This window comes from Lepus europaeus, unplaced genomic scaffold (genome assembly GCF_033115175.1).
Source record: "Lepus europaeus isolate LE1 unplaced genomic scaffold, mLepTim1.pri SCAFFOLD_28, whole genome shotgun sequence".
Lineage (NCBI taxonomy): Eukaryota > Metazoa > Chordata > Mammalia > Lagomorpha > Leporidae > Lepus > Lepus europaeus.
In genome coordinates this window covers 5,010,365-5,024,703 of record NW_026909158.1, presented here as the reverse complement: position 1 = coordinate 5,024,703, position 14,339 = coordinate 5,010,365, and the positions used below count along the sequence as shown (strand labels likewise).

The window sequence follows — 14,339 nt, the reverse complement described above, 5'->3', positions numbered from 1 at the left end:
TGCTTGAAAGTTAGAGAGAGGTCTTCCATGTACTGGTTCACTCTGCAGATGGCTGCAATGACCAGAGCTGTGCCGATCCAAAGCCTGGAGCCAGGAGCTTCCCCTGGGTCTCCCACATGGGTGCAGGGCCCCAAGAACTTGGGCCATCTTCTGTTTTCCCAGGCCATAGCAGAGAGCTGGATCAGAAGTGGAACAGCTGGGACTCTAACCGGCACCCATATGGGATGCTGACACTGCAGGCAGTGGCTTTACCCACTATACCACAGTGCTCGCCCCATTTGATCATTTTTGATTTGATGCCTGACATAATTAATTTTACTTAGCTGTGTGCTGTGTTTGTAGTATCATATATTGTTGAGGTTTGTTGTAGAATGGAGTTACCTGGAAAAAATTTGTTCCTCTCAGGTCTTGCTGGCAAGATTTTTCAAGTCTCAACTAGGGGTGACTTTGTACCATCAACTTAGTGGGAAAATTTGGAACATTTTTGTGGTCAGAACTGGGGAGAAGGTTCTGACAATGTAGCAAGTTAAGGCCAGGGATGCTGGCAAGGTCCTACAATGCATAGGACAGCCCAAAATGGTAAAGAATATCTGGTTCAAAATGCTGACAGTGTCAAGATTGGGAAACCCTGTCTATGGCTATTTATTTATTTATTTATTTTTGACAGGCAGAGTGGACAGTGAGAGAGAGAGAGAGACAGAGAGAAAGGTCTTCCTTTACCATTGGTTCACCCTCCAATGGCCGCTGTGGCTGGCATGCTGCGGTATGGCTATTTATTTTAAACTACTGAGGTAAGTCTATTCTGGGTTACTCTACCAAATACTCTGAATCATGAAGCTTTCCAACATGCTTGAATCTGGTTGTGAGTGCAGGAGTGGCTTAACCTCTATGCCACAGCACTGGCCCCCATCCAACCATTCTTATAGAAAGGTCTAGGTTGTGCCACTATTTGATCTGAGATAGAAGTCCTTTTTGGACTGGTTAGAAAGTATATACTTCAGTTGAAATCTGGATAAGGCCTGGGGAGAACTTAAATAGGCTGTTTTTGTTACTCTAGCCTGTATAAAAACATTCTGCAATACTTAAGTCGCTTAGGATCAGAGGTCACAAGTGACTAATAATGTTTGTTGTGCCCTTGCTTTTTGTATATTTCCTCTTTGTTCCTTTTCTGCTTAACCTTGTCTGCTGCAATGCACGTTCTCTTCCATTTTGCCTTCTTTTGATCCATGTCCTTCAGAATCATTCAATTTTTAGAGAGGAAGATTTTTTTCAGAATTCTGATAAATTGGATGACAATCCTTAGAGTTTTTTTTTTCTCTGTTCTGATTAAACAATGGGTTGAGGATGACAGTTGTGGAGGCTGTGTGGTCATTTCAGGATCTTTCATTGGTTTTGGCATGGGAATTCAGACAGTCCTTCTGTCTTTTGGTTTTGAAGAAATTCTACACAGCTCAGACTATGTTATAAATCTTCACTGAAAGGATCCAGGAAACACTTCTTGGTATGTTTCCAGCGTAAGTAAAATTCCTTTATTCTATATACTTTGGCAAAATGTCATCAGAAGAAATTAGATTACAGAAAGAACTTGTAGAACAAGAAACTTGTTGTATTACTCTTAAATTTTATTAATGTTTTCAGTTTGTGCATCATTTACAACAAGACATGTGCTTTAAAAAGCATTATTATACATAAATAGACCAAGGAACAGTTAAGTAATTGACTCTTAAAACATGCACTTCAATTTTGCTCAGGTGTGTATAAGAAAGGGCAATAACCTTTAAGCCTTTGTCTTTAGACTAAAAATATTTGGAAATTATTACTTAGGAATGCCAAATGCCTTTCTAGAACAAATGTATTTTCCACAAGGAAAATGTTGATGGAGTTAAAAGGCATTAGTGTTAATAAGGATGGGAAATACTTGTGCTATGCAAGATCCACAAGGAAAGAGTTCCTGTGGTTGTAAAACAAGTGTCAAAAATGAATAAGGAAGCATGAATTTAAAGGTTAAGATGGAAGAACAGGAACCATGAACCAGATTATGGGACACATATATATTCAAGGCACATGACTAGGCTAAACAGGTGGCTAGGTTATATAGACTTACTGGTTCTCTCATTGGGATAAGAGTAACTTGTAATATAATTTCCATTTAATGGCACTTATTGATAGATAAATGCAATCAGATTCAGGACAGCAAATGTCTTCCTTTCAGATACACACCAACTACTAGATAACAGATGCCAGAGTAGCTAAGCAGTATGACCACAGTCAAATTTTCTTACACTGAAGTAGAATGGATGCTAAACTGTTTTATATGTTTATATACATCATACTGTCTATTTTCTTTCAGGTTTCACAAAATAACTCTTCAAAATTTAGGCAGATTAAAAAATTTATTAAACCGTAGAGGATGCTCAAACTATGCAACAGGAGTCAAACACAAACTCTGGAGTTGATTGCTGACGGTATTCAGTTTGGGCTTTTCCCACACTACCTCCTTTTGACTGCTAAAATGCTAGCATATCCACTGGGGTTCCCTTCTGTTTCTTTGGTGAATCTGAGGAATTTCCTTCCCTACTCTCTCTATGCCTTCGAATAACAACACAATTACCCTAAATATCCACAGAAGTAAAAGACACACACACACACACACACACACACACCTTACAACCTTCAGCAATTCTCAAATCAACTGCAATAGGGAAGTAGAGAATATCGAGCTATACACGGTATTGTGAATGATCAGCACACTTTATTCCTGAAAGTGAATACGAGAAGGACAAGGATAATTCTCTGTGCCACTAATGGGCTAGCAAAATATTCCTCATCTGACTGAAAGGAAAATGTTTAATACTTTACCTGTCTGGGCTCCTAGAAATAAGCAGCACCAACAATTTAATTATGATCCCCAAATAACAACTATTCTCCATTACATTGTTTTGAAGCACCTAAAACTCTTCAATATCACAAGACATTAAGATGAGATATTAGCAATACTATGTCTTAAATGCTTTTGAGTACACATATAAAGTTCCTTCATAATTCTATTAGACAGTTCTTAAGACTGGTGGTTTCCACCTTGGTGATAGCTTTGTGCAATTACAAACAAAAATATTTCTCTAAGTAGATGACACTAGTTAACAAACAAAAGCAGCACAAAAAAAGCCTTTTTAAGGCTACTGCTGCAATGAATGATTTAATCTGAAGTCCACTGGAATAAATTAGTTGATAGAACAAAGATAAATCTGGAGGAATAGAACAAGATTTAAAAAAAAGTGAAAAGAGGGTTGAAGAGACTGGCAGACACCATCTGTCAGTAGTGAAAGGCTTGAGTTACATGGATTGCTTTTAACTTCTTGTTCTTACACATCCTTGGTTACTGGTAATTTGTTCTTTCTTATTTCTTCACACAGTTTGGCCATGTAAATCCACCACAGAGAGTTGACACAATGATATAGATGAACACCTGGGAGAGGAAGAAGGTAATTTTATTTTCTTGAATCTATCATACACTCCTAAATAATATATAAAGGAAAATAAATCTGTATTAAGTAATTCTGATTCCATTACAATAACATTTCTATACAAACTCATCACACTGTCAAATATTTTCAAAGGCATCAATGGAATTTAAAATTTCCTTTCTCATATAACTCTAGCCTATTTGAATTCCACCATGTTTTCTTCCACGGGACAGAAAGCAGTGGGGTTCCTGATCATCACTACTAACTAGGCTGAATTAGTGCTAAAAGCAGCTCTTACTGATGCATCGTTAACAAGTCATAAAGATCACAAATAATCATAATTCTCTTGAAATCTGATTGTCATTAACTATATTTTTTATTTTATATGTAGATGTCATTTTTCATTATTAGGATGAGAATATATGAAAAAAGTATGAGAAAAGATTTCACATCTATATAAACTATGAGCAAGAATGTTGATATAAACTGTTTAGATGGCACAAACATGATTACCAAATAAAAAGATGATGGTATAAATAAAGCTATAAAAATGCCAATTGTATTATAGATGTGTTATATCTTTAATTCTAGTACTGTAATTTTAAATTAAGATATTTTCTAAAAACACTAGGCAATTTTTCATGCTATTATATTTCAAAAAATAGATTGTGGCGCAGTACGTTAATCCTCTGCCTGTGGTACCAGCATCCCATATGGCCGCCGGTTCTAGTACCAGCTGCTCCTCTTCCAGTCCAGCTCTCTGCTGTGGCCTGGGAAAGCAGAAGAAGATGGCTCAAGTTCTTGGGCCCCTGCACCTGTGTGGGAGATCGGAAGAAGCTCCTGGCTTTTGGCTTCAGATCGGCGCAGCTCCGGCCATTGTGGCCATTTGGGGAGTGAACCAGCAGATGGAAGACTTTTCTCTGTTTCTCCCTCTCATTGTCTGTAACTCTCTCTCTCTCAAATACATAAATAAAATCTTAAGAAATAGATTTAAACATTAGGTTTACTTCATTAAAGTAGTCACCTTATTGGCTTTAAGTAACAACTTTGAGATATCGAAGTAATTTATTTACTTACTCACATGCTTACAAAAAATGCTTTAATGAGTTACATGCCCACAACCCCCCTAACTAGCAAAGTGTTTTGTTTTCCCTACAAATATTGCAGGAGCAGGGGGTAGGTTATTAATAAATAGGTTAAAGTAATCACACCATATTCACACATAAACAATACTCATACATACATATATTCCCCAAATGCAAAGTTTACTAACTTGATATAAAGTTGACAATTTGCCATAGCTATAATATAGGAATTTGCCAAGCTACAGTACAGTATGTTAGGTGACAACACCTTTTTACAAAGATTGGTACCACATTTAGAGCAATACTCTGCATGTAATATAGGTAATTTATAAATATAATCCAAGTTTAACAATAGTTCAGTCACAGACATCAATTGAGATCTCCAAACCGAAGAATAAGAAAGAAGTCAGGCTCAGGAGTCTTGACTATGCCACTTGATGAACCTGAGCAAGGAAGCACTCAAGTTCATGGCAACTATTTCCATTACAAAATCTACAAAGCTATGATTGCTTGTCTTCTGTTAGATAGGTTCAGCTATTTAAAGTGGAGAAGCCTCAAGCAGAGGTCATAGAGAAGTGTAGCAGAACTTGGAGATATTTGGGGCTTCTGAAAATGACTGGAGGAAAGAGAGGACAGGCAGCTTTAACCAGCCATGAACTACCCCAGGATAAAGCACTCCCTCACCTTTAGCAGTAGCTGCCAAACTACTGTCAAACTACAAAATGGGTTCAGGACCTCATTACACTCTTAAAAATTAATGAGAACTCCAAATAACTCTTATTTAGGTTGATTATAAACATCAACAATTTACCATATTGGAAATTAAAACTTGGGGCTGGTGTTGTGGAATAGCAGGTAAAGCTGCCACCTGTGACACCAGCATTATGTGTGGGCACCAGTTTGAGTCCTGGATGCTCCACTTACAATCCACCTCCCTGTTAATGATCTGGGAAAACCAGAGGAAGATGGTCCCTACCACCCATGTGGAAGACCTGGAGGAAGCTGGCTCCTGGCTTGACCCGGCCCAGCCTTGGCCATTGTGACCATCTGGGGAGTGAACCAGTGGATGGAAGATCTCTCTGTCTCTATCTCCCACTCTCTCTGTAACATTTTCAAATAAACAATATTTTTTAAAGAAATTAAAACTTGAAAAATACATATATGAAGTAAACATTTGGTACAGTGGTTAAGTCATTGCTTGGGATGCCTGCATCCCATATCAGAGTCCCTGGATTTGAGTCTTGGCTCTGCTTCTGATTCAGCTTCCCATTAATGGAAATCCTGTGAGGCAGCTGGTAATAGAAAAGTACTTAAGTCCCTGCCACTCATGTAGGAGACCTGGAGTGAGTGCCAGGATCCTGGCTTAGGCCTGGACCAGTCCTAGCCCTTGCAGGCATTTGGGGAGTGAACCAGAGTATGGTTCCTTTCCAAAATAAATAAAATAAAAATATATTTAATTTAAAAATAATAAATGTATTAAGATGAAAATTATATTTTTATTAAAATATCTATTTCTATGAATTTAGTTTTGTATATTTAATTATATATAAAATTCTCAATAGGGAGGAAGGGCTTAAGTGGAGATAATATATATATATTTTTAAAGATTTTAATTATTTGTTTGAAAGGCAGAGTTGAGGGGGGAGAGAGACAGAGAGAGAGAGAGAGAGAGAGAAAGAGAGATATCTTTCATCTGTTGATTCATTTCCCAAATAGCTGTAACAGACAGGGCTGGGGCAGGCTGAAGCAGGAGCCAGGAACTCAACCCAGGTCTCTCACATGGGTTGCAGGGACCCAAGTACTTGAGCCATCATCTGCTACCTCCCAGTGTGCACATTAGCAGGTAGCTGGATAAGAACCAGAGCAGCCAGGATATGATCTGGTACCCATATGGGATGCTGGTATTGTAGATGGCAACTTAGCCCTCTATGCCACAACACTAGCCCCAAGATAATATTTCATAATGACTTCATAGGAAAGTAATTGCTTGGTCATGTGTTTAATCAATAAAAGACATAAATAGCCCATTTTAGATTCTTAATCACTGAGAAAAAATCCCAGCACCTACTTTCTTACAGACTGAAAAAAAGAATCATACACTAGAAGACAAAAACTTACAATTGACACAATGATGATGATGATAGTAAGCTTGAGATTCTTCATACACATGGCTCTGGCAAGATTTCTGCTGGTAGTTTTGAAGGTGACAGACTACGAAAAAAGTAGTAATTGTTTAATCTCTGCCAGTGACTACATGAATGACTTATAACAATCTACAAAATTTTACTTTCAACAATTCTGTTTAAGTACCAATGTTCTTTACCCCTTCCCTCTCTTTACAGGTAGAGACTAGCCATTCATAATCACTAGTTCCCAAAGCAGGGTCCTACCCACTGGAAAGGCTTACCTTGTTTTTCTTCTCTACAGTAGCAAAGTACATGATATTAAGCACCTGAAGTGTTTCTCTCTAGTATTACAAAAACATTTCCTCTTTATGTTTCCAATATGAAAGGCTCTTTCTAGGCCAGTTGGATGAAAGCACATTTACCTATTCTGCCCATTATAATCCTGGGATTTTGAGACATAAAAATCTAATTTTTCCATAGGATTATGTGCATTTACTTGCCAAAAGTCATAGAATTCCATCCCTTCAGTTATCCATTCATTTCTGCATCATTAGTTTCCCAATTTCTATGGAACCATTCCAAACAAGACACAGTTTGAAACAAACAACAGAACTCCTGAATGACCCAATAATTCTACTCCTAGGTATATCCCCAACAAAGATGTATGCACAAATTCACTGAGAGACATATATACTGACATTTCTAATGCCACTACCTTTCATACCTCAAACTGGAACTACCCAAATGTCCAACTGTACAATGCATAAATACATTATGGTAGGGGCACACAATGGAATGTAATAAACCAATGACAATTAACAATCTATATGGGATCGATCAACCTCATAAACACAATTTGGAAGAAAAGAAATCTGACATGTAGTAAATACTGTATTTCATTAATCTATGCAGAGAAGTTGGGGCAGTGATCATCTATAGAGGGGAGTAGTAAATAGAAGAGTAGAAGAAGGCAAGAAAGGGGCTTCTGAGATGCTAGTTATGCTCTAGTTCTTAATCTGGGAGTTGGTTCCACAGGCGTGTTCACTTTGTGAAAACATAACAAGCTGTACCCTTAATGGTTCATAGAATTTTCTATATGTAAGTTATACTTCAATAAATTGGTTTTTAAAAAAGATTTATTTATTTGTTTGAAAGTCAGAGTTACGCACACAGAGAGAAAAGAGGGAGGGAGGGAGGGAGGGAGGGAGGGAGGGAGGGAGAGGGAGAGAGAGAGAGAGAGAGAGAGAGAGGTCTTCCAACTGCTGGTTCAGTCCCTAATTAATTGCAATGGCCGGAGCTGCGCCAATCCAAAGACAGGAGCCAGGAGCTTCCTCCAGGTCTCCCACTTGGGTACAGGGGTCCAAGGACTTGAGCCATCTTCCACTGCTTCCCCAGGCCATAGCAGAGAGCTGAATTGGAAGTGGAGCAGCCGGGTCTCGAACCAGCACCCATATGGGATGCTGACGCTTCAGGCCAGGGGATTAACCCGCTGTGCCACAGTGCCGGCCCCAATAAACTGGTTTTTAAAAGCCTACGCCCTTAATCCTTACATTTACCTCCAGCCAAGTATTTCACAAAGTATCTCTTGTATAGCAGCTGACAAGGGCACCAACCTCTAGGTTTCATTTTAGTACAAAGTTGGCAAAGACCCAGCTGCTAAGTGACTAGACACTAAATACCAAAACTGATTGCACCTAGCCCTAAATACATACATTGAATAGAATATACTACATTAACTAGGGTACATGAGAAGCAGTGGTTAAATGAGAAAACAGAAAGCTATGCAATCAAAATACATAGTCCATGTAGTCACATTTGTTTATTTTTTGCTGCTGTAGTCTGAGCTTTTAGTGTCATACCTAAAAAAAAATTAATGCCCAGAACAATGTCAAAAAGATTTTCCCAGATTTCAAGATGGCTGAAGAGGGAAGACATTCTGTTTTTGGTAAGGAAGGGGAAAATAGCAAAAGAAAAGCTGAGGAAGTACATTCCCAGGGGAGAGTTGGAGAGAAGTTTGCAGTAGAAATTCTACAGGGGAAAGAGAGATTCCGTGGGGCAGCGTGGAAGGTGTGGACATATAGCAGTGAGCACAGAGACGACACATGATCCTCACAGAAAGGAGCTAGAGGAAATGCCAGCTTTGGAGAGCAAGGTAAAAACAGACTGTGTCAGGATGTGGTGATACTGCCTGAGGGAGAGCCTTGTGGACCACATTTTCTTTAAGTCCAGCCTGGAGCTCTAACTGGGGGTAGGGTACCTGCCTAATCCAGTGAAAGAAAAGCATGTTTCTTTCTCCCATCCCTCCACAAGAGTATCCAGCAATTTGTGGGGAGAAGGCATCATTTTGACACCAGTATAGGCTGTGGAGGCTCTTGCTCATTCCTATTACCAGGAGATTTTGCCAGAGGGGAAAAATCCATGTTTTTCACTGATTTTGAATCTGGCTGGGAGGGTTGACAGGGAACTGGGCACCCACTAAGGACTGTGAAGTGCCTCTACCTCAACATATCATAGGCTCTGGGGCTCAAACTGCCAAGGTAGAGCACCAACAGGCAGTTGGTTCTAGGAATGTCTCTGCTATCCATGGATGAGGCAGGCTCTTAGGGTGGAGTAGATCCTCTGCACCCCACGACTATGAGAGCCTTGGGTGCTGTGACAGTGGGGATTCTGTGACTGGACAATAGGGCATGGGGTACAGCTAGATTTCTGGGCAATCACTGCAGCTGGTATCAGAGGCTCAGAGATCTCATGGGCTGGGGTGTGTCACTGCAGAGGGTTCCTTGCTCTCACTGAGATGTACCCTTTGTTCAGCATGGATGGGGGTTGTACCCATTGTGGACTAACCCCAGTTACTGATCACCTTGGAAGAGAGGAGGTGAGGTTAAGATTATGTCAACAGGCATGATCATATCCTCTCTCCTGCTAACAATAGAGATCTACCATGCCCAACTTGGGTGTCACCCTGGATTCTCACCCCACCCTGGAGAACTGACTAGTGCTCCTGGCCACACCCAGCACATGCCTCTGGGTAGTCACTGAAAGAGCAGACACTCCACTAAGCCACAGAGGCATAGTTCAAAGATGAAATCCATTAGAGGAGAAACCCACAAATGTCTAAAAATAAATGGAAAAATTCAATAAACAACAATAAGGAAGACAACATGACTCCCCCAAAGGAACACAACAATACTTCTATATTAAATTGTGAAGATGAAGGGATTGATGAAATGCCCAAAAAGGAATTCAACAGAATGATCATAGGATTACTCAGAAGCAATGAGAAGCCAAATTCCTGAGTTAAAAAATCCGTACATGATATGGATGAAAAATTTTCCCATGAGATTGAGACTCTGAAGAGAAATCAAACTGAAATATTAGAAATGAAGAATCTAATATGTCAAATAAAAATACAGGGGAAAGCCTTAACAACAGAATTGGTGAGGCAGAAGAAACAACATTCAACCTAGAAGACAAATCTTTGGAAATATCTCAGTCAGACCAACAAAAAAAGGAGAAGGAGTTAGAAACAGTAAAAACAGTGTTTGAGATTTATGCGATACTATCAAATGACCCAACATACAGGTTGAAGGTGTGGAAGGAGAGACTGGGTCAGAAGGCCTTTTCAGTGAAATAATAACAGAAAACTTCCCTAATTTGGAGAAAGGGACATCAAGTACAGGAAGCACACAGAACTCCTAATAGACATGACCAGAAAAGACCTTCACCATAACACATTGAAGTCAAACTTTCAACAGAAAATTCTAAAGAAAAGATTCTAAAATGTTCATGAGAGAAATGCCAGATTTTTTCAGAGGATCTCCAATTATACTCTCAGCTGATTTCTCATCAGAAACCCTACAGGCTAGGAGAAAATGGAGAGACATAGCCTAATTTTTTTTTAAATTGTCAACCCAGAATGCCATACCCTGCAAAGCTCTCATTTATGAGTGAATGTGAAGTAAAGGCCTTCCTTAACAAACAGAAATTGAGAGATTTTTGTCACCACTTGTCCATCCTAACAAAAGATACTTAAAGATGTGCTACATACAAAGAATGTGAAGGCAAAAAATCTCCTAGTAAAAGTACAAAGAAAATCAATGTAGGCAATAGGAATATTTATGAAAAATCTGCAGAGCCAAGTCATTACTTATCAACAATAACCATGAATGTAAATGGAATAAATTCTCCAATTAAAAGATATAGACTAGCTGAATGGATTAAAAAACAAGACCCATCTATTTGCTGCCTGCAAGAAACACATCTCATCGACAAAGATATATCTATACTGAAGGTGAAAGGATGGAAAAAATATTCCATGCTAACAGAAAGCAAAAATGCACAGGTGTAGCCATCCCAATATCAGACAAAATAGACTTTAACATAAAAACTGTTAAAAGAGACAGAAAAGGGCATTAAGTAATGATTAAGAAATCAATGCAACAGGACAATGTGACTATAATAAATGTATATGCACTCAATGCCAGGATGGCTGGCTATTTAAAGCAAATGTTAATAGATCTAAAGGAGACACAGACTCCAATATAATGGTAATAGGGGTCTTCAACATCCCACTTTCATTTTTTTTTATTTGACAGATAGATAGTGAGAGAGAAAGACAGAGATAAAGGTTTCCCTTCCATTGGTTCACCCCCCAAATGGCTGCCACAGCTGGAGCTACACCAATCCGAAGCCAGGAGCCAGGTGCTTCCTCCTGGTCTCCCATATGGGTGCAGGGGCCCAAGGACTTTGGCCATCCTCCACTGCCTTCCTGGGCCACAGCAGAGAGATGGACTGGAAGAGGAGCAACCAGGACTAGAATCTGGCGCCCATATGGGATGCCGGTGCAGCAGGCAGAGGAGTAACATAGTGAGCCACGGCGCCAGCCCTTAACATCCCACTTTCACCAATGGGCAGATCAACCACACAGGAAATCAACAGAACTAATCTAAACTATGGATCAAATAGACCTAATTGATATATACAGAACATTTCATCCCATAGCTAAACAAAACACATTCTTTTCATCAGTGCATGTAACTTTCTCTAGGATAGACCATATGCTAGGCCATAAAGCTAGTCTCAGCAAATGCAAAAAAAATGAAATCAAACCATGCATCTTTTCTGACCACAATGGAATGAAGCTGGGAATTAACAACCTAAGAATCTCTAGAAAATATGCAAACACATAGAGACTGAACAGCATGCTCCTGAATGAACAGTGGGTCATGGAAGAAATCAGAAGAGGAACCAAAAAAACTCCTGGAAATGAATGAAGACGAAAATACAACATATCAAACTTAAGAGATATAGGAAAAGCAGTGCTAAGAGGGAAGTTCATAGCAATTAGTGCCTACATCAAGAAATTTGAAAGGGATCAAATAAATGAGCTATCAATGCACCTAAAGGACCTAGAAAAACAACAACAAAACAAACCCAAAGTTAATAGGCGGAAAGATGATTAAAATTAGAGAAGAAATAGACAGAATTGAAACAAAAATACTAAAGAACAGTGAAATAAAGATCTGTTTTTTTTTTGAAAGAAATAAACAAAGTTGATACACATTCGTCCAACTAATCAAAAAAGAGGGAGAAGACTTAAATTAATAAAATCAGAGATGAAAAAGGAGATGTAACAATGGATACCACAGAAATGAAAAGAATCATCAAGAAATACTATAGCTATATGCCAACAAGTTGGAAAGTCCAGGAGAAATTGATAGATTCCTAGACACATGCAATCTATCATGAAGACATGCAAAACCTAAACAGACCAATAACCAAGATGGAGGTTGAATCAGTAATAAAGACCCTCCCAACAAAGAAAAGCCCGGGACTGGATGGCCTTACCACTGAATTATACCAAGCCTTTAAAGAGGAACTAATTCCAATTCTTCTCAAGCTAATCAAAACAAGTGAAAGGAAGGCAATACTCCCAAGCTCTTTTTTTAAAAATTTATTTGAAATACAGAGTTACAGAGAGAGAGAGAGAGAGAGAGAGAGAGAGAGAGGTCTTCCATTTGATGGTTCACTCCCCAGATGACCACAATGGCCAGAGCTGACCTGATCCTAAGCCAGAAGCCAGGAGCTTCTTCTAGGTCTCCCATGTGGGTGCAGGGACCCAAGGACTTGAACCATCTTCCACTGCTTTCCTAGGCCATAGCAGAGAGGCAGATCGGAAGTGGAGCAGCCGAGACTCAAACCGGCACCCGTATGGGATGCTCCGTGCTGCAGGCTGGGGCTTTAACCTACTGCGCCACAGTGCTGGTCCCCTCAAGCTCTTTCTATGAGGCCAGGATCACCTTAACTCCAAAATCAGAAAAAAAGATACAACATGGCCGGTGCCACGGCTCACTTGGCTAATCCTCCGCCTGCAGTGCCAGCACCCTGGGTTCTAGTCCCAGTTGGGGTGCCAGATTCTGTCCCGGTTGCTCCTCTTCCAGTCCAGCTCTCTGCTGTGGCCCGGGAAGGCAGTGGAGGATGGCCTAAGTGCTTGGGCCCTGCACCTGCATGGGAGAGCAGGAGGAAGCACCTGGCTCCTGGCTTTAGATTGGCGCAGCGCGCCAGCTGGAGCAGCCATTTGGGGAGTGAACCAATGGAAGGAAGACCTTTCTCTCTGTCTCTAACTGCTTGTCAAAAAAAAAAAAAAGATACAACAAAGAAAGAGAACTACAGGCCAATATCCCTAACAAACATAGAATTAAAAATTCTCAATAGCACATTAGAAAGATCATTCACCTGGACCAGGTATGATTTATCCTTGGTATGCAGAGATGGTTCAATATATGTAAATCAATAAATGTGATATATCACATTAACAAACTGAAGAAGAAAAACCATATGATTATTTCAATAGATGCAGAGAAAGTATATGATAAAATACAACACCCTGGCCGGTGCTGTGGCTCACTAGGCTAATCCTCTGCCTGCAGCACCGGCATCCCAGGTTCTAGTCCCGGTTGGGGTGCCAGATTCTGTCCCGGTTGCTCCTCTTCCAGTCCAGTTCTCTGCTGTGGCCCAGGAAGGCAGTGAAGGATGACCCAAGTGCTTGGGCCCTGCACCTGCATGGGAGACCAGGAGGAAGCACCTGGCTCCTGGCTTCGGATCGGTGCAGCTTGCCGGCCGTGGCAGCCATTTGGGAGGGTGAACCAATGGAAAAGGAAGACCTCTCTCTCTCTCTCTCTCACTGTCTAACTCTGCCTGTCAAAAAAAAAATACAACACCCTTTCATGATGAAAACGTTAAGCAAATTTGGTATAGAAAGAATATCTACCAATACAATCAAAACAATTTATGACAAACCCACAGCCAGCATCATACTGAGTGGGGAAAAGTTGGAAGCATGTCCACTAAGATCCAGAACCAGACAAGGATGCCTACTTTCAGCATTGCTATTCACTATAATCCTGTAAGTTTTAGCCATAGCCATCAGGCAAGAAAAAGAAATCAAAGGCACACAAATTGGAAATGAGGAAGTCAAATTATCTGCAGATGACATGATTCTATATATAGGGGGACCAAAAGACTACACTAAGAGACCTCTAGAACTCTTAAGAGAGTTTGGTAAAGTTGCAGGATATAGTATGAATGTACAAACATCAACGACAGGCAATGCAATGGCTGAAAAAGAACTTCTAAGATCAGTCCTATTCTCAATAGCTACAAAG

General features: G+C 40.0%; 1 protein-coding gene across 1 annotated transcript in view; it reads right to left on the bottom strand.

Annotated features, from left to right (window-relative positions):
* Positions 1 to 1,609: 1,609 nt before the first annotated feature.
* Positions 1,610 to 14,339, bottom strand: part of VAMP7 (vesicle associated membrane protein 7) — a 75,010-nt gene continuing 62,280 nt past the window's right edge. Inside the window, exons 7-8 of the mRNA XM_062185137.1 lie at positions 6,668 to 6,760; positions 1,610 to 3,466 (exon numbers count right to left, since the gene is read on the bottom strand). Coding sequence (XP_062041121.1) covers positions 3,398 to 3,466; positions 6,668 to 6,760 — 162 coding nt within the window. The 3' untranslated portion in view covers positions 1,610 to 3,397. The remainder of the gene's footprint in view (positions 3,467 to 6,667; positions 6,761 to 14,339) is intronic.